The 18,471-nt window shown below is 42.4% G+C and overlaps 1 protein-coding gene across 1 annotated transcript in view; it reads left to right on the forward strand.

Moving 5' to 3' along the window:
- Positions 1 to 18,471, forward strand: part of dst (dystonin) — a 219,658-nt gene that overhangs the window by 89,177 nt on the left and 112,010 nt on the right. The window contains exons 5-6 of the mRNA XM_029765353.1: positions 3,070 to 3,147; positions 8,533 to 8,625. Of these exons, the coding sequence (XP_029621213.1) occupies positions 3,070 to 3,147; positions 8,533 to 8,625 (171 nt within the window). The remainder of the gene's footprint in view (positions 1 to 3,069; positions 3,148 to 8,532; positions 8,626 to 18,471) is intronic.

The following is an 18,471-nucleotide window of genomic DNA, read 5'->3' on the forward strand; positions in this document are numbered from 1 at the left end:
GACAGTTTTATTTTGGGAAATGTATCTGCGTTCTTGAAAGAAAAGTTAGAACAGAGATGTACATTATAGGCTATGGTTTGCCTTGCTACTAAACCCCAAGATAACACAATTCATTCCATTGTGTGATTCTGATTAACGTAAAGGGCGTTTTCATATATGAATCTGTACCCTGTAGCAGTATCATGGTGCATTTATGAGAATTCCAAAAAAGTACAATTTCCTTCACGCATTACATTTTTATGAAAGTTCAGCGTCCACTTTACCAGACATATTATATAACTTTATTGTTTATAAATCGGGTCCTGGATCCTGAACCTCTTGGGCAAGGACCGGAATTGATTTGGTTTTTACATACACCTAAAGTCCACATATACAGTATATCCTACAGTTAGTGTTGAACAGATATGTGAAAATGCCCCAAGACCATATATGCTTCAAGGCTAGGGGGAAACCCATGGCAATCCCACTGGTCAAAAACTGGTTGAATCAATGTTGTTTCCACGTCATTTCAACCCATACATTCAATCTGATGATGTTGAATCAATGTGGGAAACTGATTGGATTTGCAAAAGTCATCAAAGTAAGGGAATATCGTTTTTTTCACCAAAGTTTTAGCCTAAATCCAATGACAGGGTGACATTGAATTCACGTTAGTTGATAACTCATAACTAGACATTGAACTGACGTCTGTGCCCAGTGGGATGCTTGTTTACAACGTTTGTTATGTCATTGTGTTCCAAACAAAACACTGTCTGATAGAAATTATGGATGGGAGAGGTAGACAAGGATTCGTGATCACTTCAGTTCGGATCACTCAAAATGTCATCACAATAGAGCTTGTCTTTCCAACCCTGTTCCTGGAGAACTACACTTTCAGTTTTAACTAACCTGATTCAGCTTATCACCCGGCTAATTGTTAGAATCAGGAGCACTAGATTAGGGTTGGAGCTCTACAGGAACAGGGTTGTAGAAGCTTGCATTACAGAATATGAAAATGAATCACAATCATTTCTGACTTTTGATGTCACCGTTGTTTGGTGATGTGCAGCAGCATCTCTGTAACTCATGTGAGGAGAAATTAGGTTCCCTCTAAAATAGGTGAAGCTGATTTTTCTCCTCGAAGTAGTAGTACTCTCTTTTGTTTACATCCTGTTTCCTCTCTACCCTCTTCCTCCTCTCCTCTGTTTCTTCTGTATTGGATTGTTTCCTATTCACTTTATGTCCTCCTTTTTATTTGTCCAACTTGTGTCCATGTCTATTTGTCTCTCCCTTGTGTGTTTCTTTCTTGCGCTCACGTTAACTCGGTCTGGTAAGCCAAGGGAGCGTGATTTCCTCAAGACGTTGCGGTTGGTGAGTTCGGCAGAAGCATGTGCGGTTGAGCAGCATGGACATGAGCAGGATGATGATAAGGGGGTATGTGTGGTTCACCATCCTCCCCCTTGTAACACAACTAATGCAGCGCGTGCCGTGGACATTAATGAGAGTGGAACAACAATCCCACCGCAGGCTTTTTACTTTAGTGGACCGTATTTGGCTAGGTCAAGTTTTCTTTCTCGTAGATTCTATGATAGAAGTTTGTGCACAACACTGTGCTTGATGCTGCTGTGTAAACTAGGGAGTAGGCCCACTGTATTGCTTTACAAATGCTAGCTGACAAGCTGAGATGGATTACATGATGGCAATGCACTCGCCTTATGAGCTAAAGGCCCAGGCTCATGTTCAATTCATATTTTTTTCTCAACATCAACAAACTGTGGTATTGTACATGCCATAGGAAAGTAAAGGAGAAACACCATGCACTTCAGTCTTGGATAGGATTGCAAGCGCTGGTACAACTCAGTCACGTTTAAAACACATAACATTATTATGTGGTTCATAAGAGCTCCGCCTGGGTCTTTAAGTCCAACCTCAATAGCTTTGTGCATCATAGAGCCATACAATCAAACTGAACGTCAACCTTTATGAACCATTGGACATTTTTCATCAGATAGTGGCTTTCTATTGTATTTAGTGTATACCAAAACCAAGTCACTTGAAGGAACGTGCTGAGTTAAATGAGAGTGAGCCGTTGAGGAAAAGGCTTTTGTGGTGAAAGGGATTCCTCCGCCTCTTCTCTTGGCCAGCCAGGAGAGTAATGACTGAATCCAGAGGGCTGTGCTGCAGCTCAATCCTGGGTCGTCAGGGGACTGCCTGGCTTGTGACACATTTTCCATCTCATTACCTTGAGCTGTAACCTCCCATTGTCCACGGGTGTCTTTCACAGGAGTTTGGCTCTCTGCTCACAAAATGACACATTTTCAGGTGTTTTACCTCACAGCTAAATTCATCCTAGATGCTTTTTGGATTTGGGAAAGGTCCTCATTGGAATGAGTTTATCACTCAGACACACCGGTTTATAGCTTCATGTTTAGCCTTTTGTCATTAGTTATGACTGTAGTTGTGAATGGTGAAATATGTCAGATGATGTGTTCTGTCAGTTCAGTTTGGGAGGACATAGATAAATGTATTTTCTATCTAGTAAATACAGTGTGTAGTAATAGCAGTGATTTGTAGCAGGCCAATTCCACGGTAACAGTGACACTGAGACTCAGATTCTTCATTTTAAAATGTATGTCAAACAAAAAACAATGAAGAACTTGAAGAAAAGTGCAAATGCAAAGTTTGGTAAGAGAATGACTGCACTGTTCTTCAATAAAATGTGTTTTGTAAAATATTCTGTGGACATTTTTTAGAGTAATCCTTGTGCATAGAGTTGTATGGTTTGTTTAACTTTTCAATCATTGGTTTTTGTTTGACATAAACTTTAAAGTGAAAAATCAGAGTTTCAGTGTAACTCTGTTACTGTGGAATTGGCCAATAACCGCCCTGGATCCGGATTTGTTGGTTCCCTCCCTTTTGGTTTTTCTCTCTTTCCCTCAGTAGATGAGTGGGTAAGACCCTGGCAGCAGCATGTCCTGTGTCCTCATACTACTAATGGTGTGGTGAGTCCCTGGTCCTTGGAAAGGGAGAGACCACATGGCAACGTCACTAACATGACCCGCTCTTCCCATTCCTCCTCTATGCCCACAGCCTCGGGAGAAAGGGAGGATGCGCTTCCACAGACTCCAGAATGTACAGATAGCACTGGACTTCTTAAAGAGGCGGCAGGTAAGGACCAATCGCATGTGCCAGAATGGTAGAACTTAAAATATGTAAGCTAATTTTCTGTTAACCAATTCATCATGTAAAGCTATTTAAAGAAAGCATACTGTATGTCCAGGGAAATAAAGATTGACTTCGAAATTGGACGTCTATCAATGTCCTGAGGACGTCGGGAAATGCCTTATCAACCGGCCACTAGGGGCAACAGTGAGCACTATTACAGTCAAGGAGACTAGTGCCTTGTGGACGGGGATGGGCGTAATCCCATGATGATGTTCAAACCCAGTGGGGGAGGGGACACTGTTTTAACCCTATCCCAAACCTTAACCCTTACCTTAACCATTCAGAATGAGTGACTAAACTTAATGTTTAACCCTATCCCAGACCTTAACCCTTACCTTAACCCTTACCTTAACCCAGACCTTAACCCTTCCCTTAACCATTCAGAATGAGTGACTAAACTTAATGTTTAACCCTATCCCAAACCTTAACCCTTACCTTAACCATTCAGAATGAGTGACTAAACTTAATGTTTAACCCTATCCCAGACCTTAACCCTTACCTTAACCCTTACCTTAACCATTCAGAATGAGTGACTAAACTTAATGTTTAACCCTATCCCAAACCTTAACCCTTACCTTAACCCTTACCTTAACCCTTACCTTAACCCTTACCTTAACCATTCAGAATGAGTGACTAAACTTAATGTTTAACCCTATCCCAAACCTTAACCCAGACCTTAACCCTTACCTTAACCCAGAACTTAACCCTTACCTTAACCATTCAGAATGAGTGACTAAACTTAATGTTTAACCCTATCCCAAACCTTAACCCTTACCTTAACCCTTACCTTAACCATTCAGAATGAGTGACTAAACTTAATGTTTAACCCTATCCCAGACCTTAACCCTTACCTTAACCATTCAGAATGAGTGACTAAACTTAATGTTTAACCCTATCCCAGACCTTAACCCTTACCTTAACCCTTACCTTAACCCTTACCTTAACCATTCAGAATGAGTGACTAAACTTAATGTTTAACCCTATCCCAAACCTTAACCCTTATCTTAACCCTTACCTTAACCCAGACCTTAACCCTTACCTCAACCATTCAGAATGAGTGACTAAACTTAATGTTTAACCCTATGCCAAACCTTATCCCAGACCTTAACCCTTACCTTAACCATTCAGAATGAGTGACTAAACTTTATATTTAAACCCTATTCCAAACCTTAACCCTTACCTTAACCATTCAGAATGAGTGACTAAACTTTATATTTAAACCCTATTCCAAACCTTAACCCTTACCTTAAACCTTACCTTAAACCTTACCTTAAACCTTACCTTAACCCTTACCTTAACCATTCAGAATGAGTGACTAAACTTAAGAAATGGAACGATACAGAGCATTAGGAGCAACCCAGGGTGTCAAAAACACTTTGAAATTTGATGTTTGGATCAACTTCGAAATTTGACACTTGAAGAAATGTGGATAAACATCTAATTCTGCAGTGAGACTGTGAGAACTTGTTGGTACTGTATGTCCACATCAAAACGGTAACACTGCTCATACATGAAAAGGATAGCCAATATCATTACCTCATAAAGGATTCAATACGTCCCTCATCATGACTCACAATAGAGGGCATGCGGAAACCATCTCCCACCGGTGATTACGTCTCTGTTTGCCCCTCCCCCACATCCACCACAGTCAGGAAGTGATATGGATGGAGAAGAGTGTGCAGTGGTCAGCTACGTCCTGCCAGACATCACGTCAGTGAGAGCAACCCAAGACCTGAGACAAAGGATTCATAGATCGTTCAGTTATGCCATTGTTTTAATGACACACCAGGCCCCAGTCACACCTCATACATATTCATAAACAAAAATTGACAATGACAATGTCACATGCCTTTGTTCTGTCCTGCTGTGGATGTACAGCTAGAATGTATCATAATAAGGGTAGAGGTGCCATCAAAATTGCAATGAACTGTGGGAAGGGATAACATAAGATTTTACAAATGGCTGTGCCCATATAAATTGCCTTTGTTTCCAGTTTGACTATTGCTGAACAACTGAACAACTGAATAAGAATAATTCAGTGCATAATCAAATAAAGTTGTGTTTATTTCTGCTTATGACAGGGATTGTCATGCATATCAATGAAAGGCAGTGTTTTAAACATCATGGCTTATTCTATCAAATTAGGTGGAGAGCCTAATAGCAGTTTCAGACAGTAGCAGTTTCAGACAATCATCTACAATACAAACACTTTGCGTAGGGAAAATGATGAATGTAGACTATGTTTGAATGTAGGGAACAATATTAAACGGCATTAGTTTATTAGAATGACAACATGACATCACATTCATTGTGTGCTTAGTACATAAGCCACCACACTATAGAGCCCCATTGTGATGTATAGGTGTGGACTCAAGGCCACAGAATAATAACTAGGATTTATTGGCACCGCTTCAGTTACTATTTGTATTTATTAAGGATCCATGCCAAGGCAGCAGCTATTTTTCCTGGGGCCCAGCAACATTAAGGCAGTTACATACAATTTGTATTATTACATGACATTACATTTCATAACACTTTACCAATACATTTAGTGTGTTCCCTCAGGCCACTATCCCATATTCACAATACAACATCCATGTGTAAGTGTGTGTAGTGCGTCTCTTATCATGTGTATGTGTGTCTGTACCTGTGTGTGTCTTTTCACAGTCCCCGCTGTTCCATAAGGTGTTTTTTATCTGTTTTGTTTTTATCTGATTCTACTGCTTGCATCAGTTACCTGATGTGGAATAGAGTTCCATGTAGTCATTGCTCTATGTAGTACTGTGTGCCTCCCATCGTCTGTTCTGGACTTGGGGATTGTGAAGAGACCTCTGGTGGCATGTCTTGTAGGGTATGCATGGGTGTTTGAGCTGTGTGCTAGTAGTTTAAACAGACACCTTGTGCATTCAGCATGTCAACACTTCTTACAAATACAAGTATTGATGAAGTCAGTCTGTCCTCTACTTTGAGCCAGGAGAGATTGACATGCATGTCATTAATGTTATCTCTCTGTGTACATTTAAGGGCCAGCCTTGCTGCCCTGTTCTTGGCCCGTTGTAATTTTCCTAAATCCCTCTTTGTGGCACCTGACTACACGACTGAACAGTAGTCCAAGTGCGGCTAAACTAGGGCCTGTAGGACCTGCCTTGTTGATAGTGCTGTTAAGAAGGTAGAAACTAGGGCCTGTAGGACCTGCCTTGTTGATAGTGCTGTTGAGAAGGTAGAAACTAGGGCCTGTAGGACCTGCCTTGTTGATAGTGCTGTTGAGAAGGTAGAAACTAGGGCCTGTAGGACCTGCCTTGTTGATAGTGCTGTTAAGAAGGTAGAAACTAGGGCCTGTAGGACCTGCCTTGTTGATAGTGCTGTTGAGAAGGTAGAAACTAGGGCCTGTAGGACCTGCCTTGTTGATAGTGCTGTTGAGAAGGTAGAAACTAGGGCCTGTAGGACCTGCCTTGTTGATAGTGCTGTTGAGAAGGTAGAAACTAGGGCCTGTAGGACCTGCCTTGTTGATAGTGCTGTTGAGAAGGTAGAAACTAGGGCCTGTAGGACCTGCCTTGTTGATAGTGCTGTTGAGAAGGTAGACACTAGGGCCTGTAGGACCTGCCTTGTTGATAGTGCTGTTGAGAAGGTAGAAACTAGGGCCTGTAGGACCTGCCTTGTTGATAGTGCTGTTGAGAAGGTAGAAACTAGGGCCTTTAGGAACTGCCTTGTTGATAGTGCTGTTAAGAAGGTAGAAACTAGGGCCTGTAGGACCTGCCTTGTTGATAGTGCTGTTGAGAAGGTAGAAACTAGGGCCTGCAGGACCTGCCTTATTGATAGTGCTGTTAAGAAGGTAGAAACTAGGGCCTGTAGGACCTGCCTTGTTGATAGTGCTGTTGAGAAGGTAGAAACTAGGGCCTGCAGGACCTGCCTTATTGATAGTGCTGTTAAGAAGGTAGAAACTAGGGCCTGTAGGACCTGCCTTGTTGATAGTGCTGTTGAGAAGGTAGAAACTAGGGCCTGTAGGACCTGCCCTGTTGATAGTGCTGTTAAGAAGGTAGAAACTAGGGCCTGTAGGACCTGCCCTGTTGATAGTGCTGTTAAGAAGGTAGAAACTAGGGCCTGTAGGACCTGCCCTGTTGATAGTGCTGTTAAGAAGGTAGAAACTAGGGCCTGTAGGACCTGCCTTGTAGAAAGTGTTGTTAAGAAGGTAGAAACTAGGGCCTGTAGGACCTGCCTTGTTGATAGTGCTGTTAAGAAGGTAGAAACTAGGGCCTGTAGGACCTGCCTTGTTGATAGTGCTGTTAAGAAGGTAGAAACTAGGGCCTGTAGGACCTGCCTTGTTGATTGTGTTGTTGAGAAGGTAGAAACTAGGGCCTGTAGGACCTGCCTTGTTGATAGTGTTGTTGAGAAGGTAGAACAGCGTTTTATTATGGACAGACTTCTCCTGATCTTAGCTACTACTGTATCAATATGTTTTGACCATGACAGTTTATACTCCACGGTTACTCCAAGCAGTTTAGTCACCTCAACTTGATCAATTTTCACATTATTTATTACAAGGTTTATTTGAGGTTTAGGGTTTAGTGAATGATTTGTCCCCAATACAATACTTTTAGTTTTTGAAATATGTAGGGCTAACTTATTCCTTGCCACCCATTCTAAAACTAACCGCAGCTCTTTATTAAGTGTTGCAGAGATGTTACTGTAGTAGCTGACGTGTATAGTGTTGAGTCATCCGAGGGTGGTAGCACCAGTTACAGGCCTGGGTAACTCCAGTCCTCAGGGGCCTGATCGGCATCACACGTCTCCCCCATCCCTAGAAAACACAGCTGATTTAAACTAATTGCATTTTTAACTGAAGATCATGATTAGGTGATTATTGGAGTCAGGTGTGTTAGCTGGGGTAAAACTGTGACACCAATCAGGCCCCTGAGGACTGGAGTTACCCAGGCCTGCGACTAGCAGATGGAGAGAATCTGTTTTGGGGATTTCCAAGAGGATAGATATTACCCTCAGAATATTTCTGCATCTTTTTTTAATGAGGATTATAAATGATCTGTTACAGTGAGTACAACACTAATACTGATGAACAAATTCACATTCTCACTCATGTGTATGCGTACACTGTGCATTACCAGTTGAAGACATGCAGTATTATTAGATTTTGGAAATAGAGACATCTTCAGCTGTGTTTCAGAGACGTTAACTTTAGCGTGCTAAGAATTTAAGGTGCTTTGCAAAACGATATAAAACATTTCTTATACTGTAGAAGTTGATGTAGATTTGGAATGCGTTACTTGTGTGAGTCATGCTTATTACACAGCTGTTTATAACTGTTGTCCTCAGGTCAAGCTGGTTAACATCAGGAATGATGACATCACAGACGGGAATCCCAAACTGACGCTGGGATTGATATGGACCATAATTCTGCACTTTCAGGTCAGATTCATACTGTGTATTTCATTCTCTGGCTGTGTGAATCGCTGTGCAAGTATCCTTTCTCCATTTCTGTTATTTTTTACTCAGCAAATTAAAATCATTGGATGTGAATATTCCAGTGTTTTATTATTGTTAATTTGGCTGATGATTAGGATGACATGTCATGCATAGAGCTATGGTTATTGTTTCGACCAAAGTAAGATAGTTGTCATTTAGGGGGTTCTGGATTGAGGTAGTATGTCTCTGTTAAATCGACAGTAGATTCTAGTATATTGAGGCCAGTGTGATTGAAAAGCTAGCGTGTTGCTTAAGCTCGCTACAGCACTGAATGTCTTGGGATTAGCTTGCATAACACTGTGTGACATTTGGTGCAGGTTGAACAATCTAAACTGTCAGTTTCTATTTTTATAGCTGTTGTTTCCCTCTTTGGCCACAAGATGTCAAAACAGTCTTAACAAAGTGTCATGCCAGTGGTTATTGTAATGTAGGCCTATATCTATGTCTGTTTGTCTGCTGGCTCATACATGCCCCAGTTATTATGGCTGTGAAAATGTTTGTCTGCTGGCTCATACACCATATTCATGGTAGTAACGGGTCATTTCCTGAGAGAGATGGTCTCTTTCAAGTTCTGCACTTACAAGTGGAAAAGCTCCCCAAGTGAAGTCACCTGCTGACAATGACAGGTGGATTTGAAAATTGTGCTGCAATGGTGTGATTAGTAACCTTGCTGGACACTTGAAGACTTGCACTAGCTCCCCAAGCTTAATGGTTATCTGAGCTGAAATGGTGAAATGGTCGTTAGGTCTGTGTACTGTTTATGCTTCCGTGGAGGGAGAGCTTTGACATTACAATGCAAACAACATGTCCCTCCCTCCAGTATGATGTGTTGTGTGATGATGAGCGCAGGAAATAGATTGTCTCTGTCTCTCTCTCTCTCTCTGTCTCTCTCTCTCTGTCTCTCTCTCTGTGTCTCTCTCTTTGTCTCTCTCTCTCTTTTGTCTCTCTCTCTCTCTCTCTCTCTTGTCTCTCTCTCTTTGTCTCTCTCTCTCTCTTTGTCTCTCTTGTCTCTCTCTCTCTCTTTGTCTCTCTCTCTCTCTCTCTCTCTCTCTCTCTCTCTCTCTTTGTCTCTCTCTCTCTCTCTCTTTGTCTCTCTCTCTTTGTCTCTCTCTCTCTCTTTGTCTCTTTGTCTCTCTCTCTCTCTCTTTGTCTCCTCTCTCTCTCCTCTCTCTCTCTCTCTCTCTCTCTCTCTCTTTGTCTCTCTCTCTCTCTCTCTCCTCTGTCTCTCTCTCTCTGTCTCTCTCTCTCTCTGTCTCTCTCTCTTTGTCTCTCTCTTTGTCTCTCTCTCTCTTTGTCTCTCTCTCTCTCTCTTTGTCTCTCTCTCTTTGTCTCTCTCTCTCTCTTTGTCTCTTTGTCTCTCTCTCTCTCTTTGTCTCTCTCTCTCTCTCTCTTTGTCTCTCTCTCTCTTTGTCTCTCTCTCTTTATCTCTCTCTCTCTCTCTGTCTCTCTCTCTGTCTCTCTCTCTTTGTCTCTCTCTTTGTCTCTCTCTCTCTTTGTCTCTCTCTCTCTGTCTCTTTGTCTCTCTCTCTTTGTCTCTCTCTCTCTCTTTGTCTCTTTGTCTCTCTCTCTCTCTCTTTGTCTCTCTCTCTCTCTCTCTCTCTCTCTCTCTCTCAGGCCCCTGCTATGGATTATTAATATATTTGGCACAGTCAGCCTGCAAGCTTGTCTCCACTGGGTTACAGTATGGGAAAGGAATGTTAGCAGCAGCTAGCCTTATGACTCCCTAACTTAGAACCACACCATGGTAGAAAGACAAGAAGAAGCATGCACTTGCATGCACTTACTGTACAGTAAGCCGTTTATCTGCATTAGTTCATACACTCCACTACATATTTATTTGGACAGTGAAGCTAAAACTCAAATGTCACCTTATATTTGAGGATATTTTCATACATATATGTTTTACCATTTACAAATAATGCACTTTGTATATTTAGACAAATTCACTTATAGTGTATCAAATGTTTAGCATTTGGTCCCATATTCCTAGCACGTAATGACTACACCGAGCTTGTGACTCTACAAACTTGTTGGATGCATTTGCAGTTTCTTTTGGTTGTGTTACGGATTATTTTGCGCCCAAAAGAAATGAATGGTAAATCATGTATTGTGTCATTTTGGAGTCACTTGTATTGTAAATAAGAATAGAATATGTTTCTGAGATGCACAAAGATCATGCCCCCAAAATATGCTAACCTCTCACCATTACCAATAACAGGGGAGGTTAGCATTTTATATCATACCCCCAAGACATGCTAACCTCTCACCATTACCAATAACAGGGGAGGCTAGCATTTTATATCATACCCCCAAGACATGCTAACCTCTCACTATTACCAATAACAGGGGAGGCTAGCATTTTATATCATACCCCCAAGACATGCTAACCTGTCACCATTACCAATAACAGGGGAGGTTAGCATTTTATATCATACCCCCAAGACATGCTAACCTCTCACCATTACCAATAACAGGGGAGGCTAGCATTTTATATCATCCCCCAAGACATGCTAACCTCTCACCATTACCAATAACAGGGGAGGCTAGCATTTTATATCATCCCCCAAGACATGCTAACCTCTCACCATTACCAATAACAGGGGAGGCTAGCATTTTATATCATCCCCCAAGACATGCTAACCTCTCACCATTACCAATAACAGGGGAGGCTAGCATTTTATATCATCCCCCAAGACATGCTAACCTCTCACCATTACCAATAACAGGGGAGGCTAGCATTTTTTGGGGGGTATGATATTAAGCCTCTGTAACTTTCTCACTCATCATGAGTTACAAAACCGATTAACTAGCCTGCTAATATTGTTTGACTCGCTAAGTCTAGGGGTCTTAGGCCTAGTTCACTGGTCTGTTACCTGATTTGATGTGTTTATAAATGTGAGAAGTAAGCCTATGCAACCTGGTGTTGAATGTACATTCGCCCAGGAGACAGCCACTTTACCTTAGGGACAGCTCCTTCTTGACCTCTTGGTCGCCCAGTCAAAGGGGAATATTATTTGTTCAGATGGTGACGAAACATAAATATGTATGAAAAGGAAAAATACCAAAGCCATGCCCAAACTAAAGACTCATAACCTAACGAAAGGCCTCATAGCCACCGAAGAAAACCAGTAGCTTCACGGCTTTTCCAGCTGGGACTCTCACTGACTTTCACCTTGATTGGCTGCACCTGTTGTGCTTATCAACCAGGCTCAGCACTTGGACAAGGTTGCTGCCGCCCCCTGGAGGATGGAGTGTGGAAGTGGTAGTGAGCTGTAGTGTGATGTCTAAACTACCTACCCTATTCCCTAACATTATCCACTCTTCATTCATGATTATCCGTAATCATGGTAGCATCCACATTAATGTAGAAGTGTTCAGAAAAATATTATATTCTTATTTACAATAAAAGTGACTCCAAAATGCCACAATGCGCTATTTACCATTTATTTCTATTGGGCACAACGTAATCCGAAACACAACCAAAACAAACTCAAAGAAAAGGTGACATTATGTACTGTCGCCTCATATATATAAAGTTTGATTTCATATCCAAAATGCTGGAGTATAGAGCCAAAGTTTTAGCTTCACTGTCCAATTAAATACATAGGGGAGTGTATTTTTCCATAAGTGTACAATACCAATTCAACAGACAGAGAGCAGTGTTGTACTGTCTAGTTGCATGCCTCAACATCTCTCCTGTCTCTCCTCTGTTACCTAGACACCCCAGCCTCCATGAGTTCTGGTAAAAACAAAAAGAGACTGAATATTTTGAAAGTGAATCGTTTGAAGTTCTTGTTGCAGAAGGACAAATATGGCAATAATGAAATAATTTTTGAATGCTTGGAATCATAAAACATGCTGACGGGTAGCTAGGGGGATGTGTGTCTACACCTGCCCCTGTCACTCTAACGCCTGCCGCTGGGCATTTGGACTAGCTAGTGATTGTGGACCTGTAGATTCTTGATTTTTCAGGGTTACATGGCAGTTGGAAAACATGTTGATCCGTTCTGTATGGGGTTAAAACCTAGCTGGCAGAAAACCAGTGTGACATAGTGATGGACCCAACCCTGTTTTGATGCTTCTTGACTCTATCAGAAAGGTTTTGGAAGGAGCAAGTTGCCATTACCTATAGTAGGATGATCCAGCCATTTGGTCATTATCGTCCAATGGCATTGTGTTCATTCTCTGATATATTTCCTTTTAAGAATGTCATATGTCGTTCATACATCACTTGCTATGGTATGATAAGAAGTGAAACAATAGACTATAGCTATTGAAGTTATACAAAAGCATTCTAGACTGTTTTGTTGAGAATTGCTTTACAAAGGCAGTCCCCAGGTGTGTTTACATAATGTATACATTGAAGTCCCTGCTGTGTTCCCTACAATGGGAAGCATATTGCATATCCACCCTTGGGACAAGGCATTGAAAGCCTGGTGCATTGTCTTCCACTCAGTCAGTCTCATGTGGAAATCAATAGCTGCAGTGAGACCTGAATACACTGCAGAGCCGATGCAGTGAGTATTCAGGTCTCACTTCATTGTCTCAGCAGTGTATGCATGTCTCAATGCATCGTCTCAGCAGTGTATTCAGGTCTCACTTCATTGTCTCAGCAGTGTATTCAGGTCTCACTTCATCGTCTCAGCAGTGTATTTAGGTCTCACTGCATCGTCTCGGCAGTGTATTCAGGTCTCACTGCGTCGTCACGGCATTGTATTCAGGTCTCACTTCCTTGTCTCGGCAGTGTATTCAGGTCTCACTGCATCGTCTCAGCAGTGAAGATGCAGTGAGACCTGAATACACTGCCTAGACGATGCAGTGAGACCTGAATACACTGCCGAGACGATGCAGTGAGACCTGACTACACTGCCTAGACGATGAAGTGAGACTTGAATACACTGCTGAAATGATGCAGTAGGACCTGAATACACTGCCATGACGATGCAGTAAGACCTGAATATACTGCCGTGACGATGCAGTAAGACCTGAATATACTGCCGTGACGATGCATCATCATATTGTTGCTCTTTGGTCTCTACAGTGTCGTCTGACTGACAGTCAAGGTCTCCAAGGGTTATGAAAACAAATCTCACTGACAGAAACCAATCTATGAAGGCTTTGGACTTGTTTCACCAGGGGACATAATACATGTGATAGGATGGAGTCTGCCGTAATGTAATGAACACATCTCTCTCTCTTCCATCCTTCCACCCTTCTCTACCCTTTGTCATCTGAAGATCCAACAAGAGATTAAAGACAGCCATTTGCTGGAAGCACTAACATCCTGTTAGATGGGTGAATAAAAAGGATGAAAGAATAAAGTAGGATGACATTGCAAAACAAACATCTGAGATGAGTCAGTGAAATATATGTCTGTATTTTAAGACTTTATTCAATGCTAGAAGACTGTAATTATATTTTCCACATTGGTTTGCACGGAATGAGAAATTACAGTATGCCAAAACTCAGATATTATTCAAACACCACAGGAATTAATATATATACTGAACAAAAATATAAACGCAACATGCAACAATTTTAAAGATTTTACTGAGTTACAGTTTATATAAGGAAATCAGTCAATTGAAATAAATTAATTAGGCCCTAATCTATGGATTTCACATGACTGGGAATACAGATATGCATATGTTGGTCACAGATACCTTAAACAAAATGGGCCTCACTATGGGCATTCGGATCTGGTCACGGTATTTCTGTGCATTCAAATTGCCATCGATAAAATGGAATTGTGTTCGTTGTCCGTAGTTTATGCCTGCCCATACCATAAGCCCACCGCCACCATGGAGCACTCTGTTCACAACGTTAACATCAGCAAACCACTCGCCACACGACGCCATACACCTGGTCTGCGGTTGTGAGGCCAGTTGGACGTACTGCCAAATTCTCTAAAATGACATTGGAGGTGGCTTATTGTAGAGAAATGAACATTCAATTCTCTGAAAACAGCTCTGGTGGACATTCTTTCAGTCTGCATGCCAATTGCACGCTCCCTTTAATCTGTGACATTGTGTTGTGTGAAAAAACTGCACATTTTAGAGCGGCCTTTTATTGTCCCCAGCACAAGATGCACCTGTGTAATGATCATGCTGTTTAATCAGCTTCTTGATATGCCACACCTGTCAGGTGGCTGGATTATCTTGGCGAAGGATAAATGCTCACTAACAGGGATGTAAACAAATTTGTGTATGACATTTGAAGGAAATCAGCTTTTTGTGGCTATGGAACATTTCTGGGATCTTTTATTTCAGCTCATGAAACATGGGACCAACACTTGTTGCATTGTTGCGTTCATATTTTTGTTCAGTTTATATATACATTAACATAGAAAGCAGATTTTCCATGAAAGTAAATATAGGCCGCTCTTGTGTTATAGTTTATGAAGTAGTTTTGCTTTTGTGCAGTATACTGTGTATTTTGAATGTACTGTAGCCAGCCAGGTATACAGTATGTAAACTGCAGGACCTGGTTCTGGAACCTTCAGGGGAAATGTCACTGCCGTCAGATTAGTGTCAGAGCCTGGTAGGACAGTTCTTTTTAGTTGTGCTATGCAAATAAATTATTTCTACTATTTCAATAAACGCTCTTCCTGAGGTCTTGCCGATTTAACTATCTGTCCCAAATTGTTGAATATATTAAACAAAAATCACAAGCTTTATATGCTTTTCATGGACAGTACATGCTACACAATTCACATATACAATAACATATAGTCTAATCATTATGTGTGTTCCATAGGTCGTATAGTGTACACAAGTCACTTCCTGTGCTAAGTGTATTCTGTATTTGCCCTCAGTTGAACTGGGATGGCAATGGTCTGGCTGGATAATAGTGTTTGTTTAAACCATTGGACTCAAGCCCCACTTCTGGCTTTGCGATTGTATACAGTCTGATTAATAGACAAAGTGGTAGGGCTTTGTTAGCTGCCAGGATTTGCGTCGACTGCTTTTGTTGACCCATGCTCTCCTGTTATTTTAAAAGCCCCTGTGATAGGCAGGGATTCTTTCTGCTTGGTTCTGCCTATCAGGGAAGGCCAACTTGCTGAGCAAAGTTTTCCCATATGGTGTAATCAGTGGCCATTAGCCGGCAGAGCAGACACCCGACAGCCAGCTGATCTTGTCCTGCTGCTCTCCCTCCCTGCCCCCGTCAGACAGGCAGCCCTGTTATAAACAGCCACATTTGACGAAATTCTGTTTAGTTTCCGTTAGTTTTCAAAATCGAATTTACTAGTTTTTATTTAAAGTTATTTAAAAACATTTCTATTTGTTTTTTATATGATTTAGTTTCAGTTTTAGTGTTAGGGACAGAAAGTAGCCTATGCGTGGGAGGCTAGGAGCCATGTCACTTCTTGCAACTGTGGGGCAGTAATGCATAAGGCAGTGGTTTTCAAAGTCGGGGTCACGACCATAGTGGGGAATTGCAGTGGGGTGAAAGCACACCCAGAGGGGGCTGTGTTTACACTTCAGATGAGGAGGACACCCCGAAACAGGAAGCAGGGCTATTTTTCTCTCTGTCAGCTGTGAGGTGGAATTGTTTGGGACGTGGCAGTGCCTCTGTCTCTCCGGTGGTGCATTTATGTGTTTGTGTTGGATTAGCTGCGCAAAGGAAACGTTTCAGAGACTTAGAGGATTCCTAAGAGCAGAGCAGTTGAGAGGAGAGCAGTGACAGAAGAGAGGGGTGATGGAAGAGAGGAGTGACTGAAGGAAGTGCATGGGACATCTCAGCTGTGTTCTTCTGGGAGTCTGCGACAGGCAGGCAGGCAGGCATAAGGACAGACAGACAGACTCTCTCTCCCCAGGCAACCCATCTCTGTGTGAAGGGGAGGGGTGTTTGGTTCTGTTGTCAGGCTGCCTGCCATCACTTCCTCTCCGCCCCCTTGGAGAAGAACTATGGCTGCCTCTCAGTGGAATAACAGAGCTCTAGATCAAGTTAAGTTCACTAGCGGAATCCCGGCGTGAAAACTACAGTTAGAAGGAACTAAACACAGTTTATAGAAAGGGAATGCGTGTCTGACGGTCATGGGCAATGTGTGTGGCTGTGTGAGGGGCCCCAAGGAGGAATGTTATGTGGACCACACCAAAGCTCCGCTCAGCCCCGAGTCCAAAGAGCTCCGCGGCCGGCGCTACTTTCAGAGGAAGAAGAAGAGGAAATTGGGGGAGTTTCAGCAGCCGGAATCCCTCCAGAGCAGAGGGGGAGAGAGCGTCCAGAGTAAGGAGGATATCCCCAGGAGGGTAGAGCTCCAGCATGAAGCAGACATGGGCATCAGGGAGAGCCAGGTTGGGATGGAGGGAGCACCAGAAGGGGAGACACCTAGACCCAGGCTGGGAAGTATCAGTAAAGGGCTGTATGTTGGGGAGGTCCCCAAAGTTCCTCTTGGGAATAAGTTAGCATCGAAATCGGGACAAATTTCAGCACACCAGACAGACCGAGAGGCAATTCTCCATGGCATCACCAAGACCTCCAGGAGTATCGCTCCTAAGGACGGCCTGCTGGAAAAGAAGCTGTCACATAAGCAGCTGACTCGGGCAGTGACATTCGGTGACATGGAGCATATGCTCCGAACCCTGAGAGGAGACAATGACAGATCAGAGAACCTAGAACAGCTCCCTGAAATCATATGGAGCACTCAAGTTCACAAGAGGAGGAGGGTCCACACCTGCTCTGGAAGAGGGTCTCCCTCTCCAGATTATCTGGAGTCTCTCCAAGTGTCTGCCAAGTGTACATACGCCCAACAAGAGGTAAACCAAGTGCAAAGTATTTATAGCCAGCCAATATGTGTGGACCAAAATGTCATGTGCTAGCGTATCAGTAGCCAGCTGTTGTAACAATGGCCGTAACTATGAGGTCCGGACCTCAGTAATGTGAAAACATTTAAATATATATTTAGTATCTGTTACGGGTCAGCATGTACAGTTGAAGAAGCTTAGAAGCTTCTGATAGGCAAATTGACATAATTTGAGTCAATTGGAGGTGTACCTGTGGATGTATTTCAAGGCCTACCTTCAAACTCAGTGCCTCTTTGCTTGACATCATGGGAAAATCAAAATAAATCAGACAAGACCTCAGAAAAAAATTGTAGACCTCCACAAGTCTGGTTCATCTTTTGGGGGCAATTTCCAAACGCCTGAAGGTACCACGTTCATCTGTACAAACAATAGTACGCAAGTATAAACACCATGGGACCACGCAGCCGTCATACCTCTGTCATAATCCGTGTATGTAGGTGGCAGGGAAGTCAGGCGCAGGAGAAACCAAAGTGGTTAAAAAAATTGAGTATTTATTAACAAAACTAACTCCAAAACCAACGTAGAAAATAATCTGGGTAAACAATAACCCGTCGCACACCGATACATCAACAACACGTACATAACATTACAAACAATCACCGACAAGGATATGAGGGGAAACAGAGGGTTAAATACACAACATGTAATTACTGGGATAAGAAACAGGTGTGTAAGGAGACCAGACAAAACCAATGGAAATGAAAAATGGATCAATGGTGGCTAGAAGACCGGTGACGTCGATCGCCGAGCCCCACCCGATCAAGGAGGGGCATCAACTTTGGTAGAAGTCGTGACAACCGCTCAGGAAGGAGACGCATTCTGTCTCCTAGAGATGAACGTACTTTGGTGCGAAAAGGAAGAAGCCACTGCTCCAAAACCGCCATAAAAAAGCCAGACTATGGTTTGCAACTGCACATGGAGAAAAGTCTTCTGGTCTGACGAAACAAAAATTGAACTGTTTGGCCATAATGACCATCGTTATGTT

The sequence above is a fragment of the Salmo trutta genome, chromosome 10, assembly GCF_901001165.1.
Source record: "Salmo trutta chromosome 10, fSalTru1.1, whole genome shotgun sequence".
Classification (NCBI taxonomy): domain Eukaryota; kingdom Metazoa; phylum Chordata; class Actinopteri; order Salmoniformes; family Salmonidae; genus Salmo; species Salmo trutta.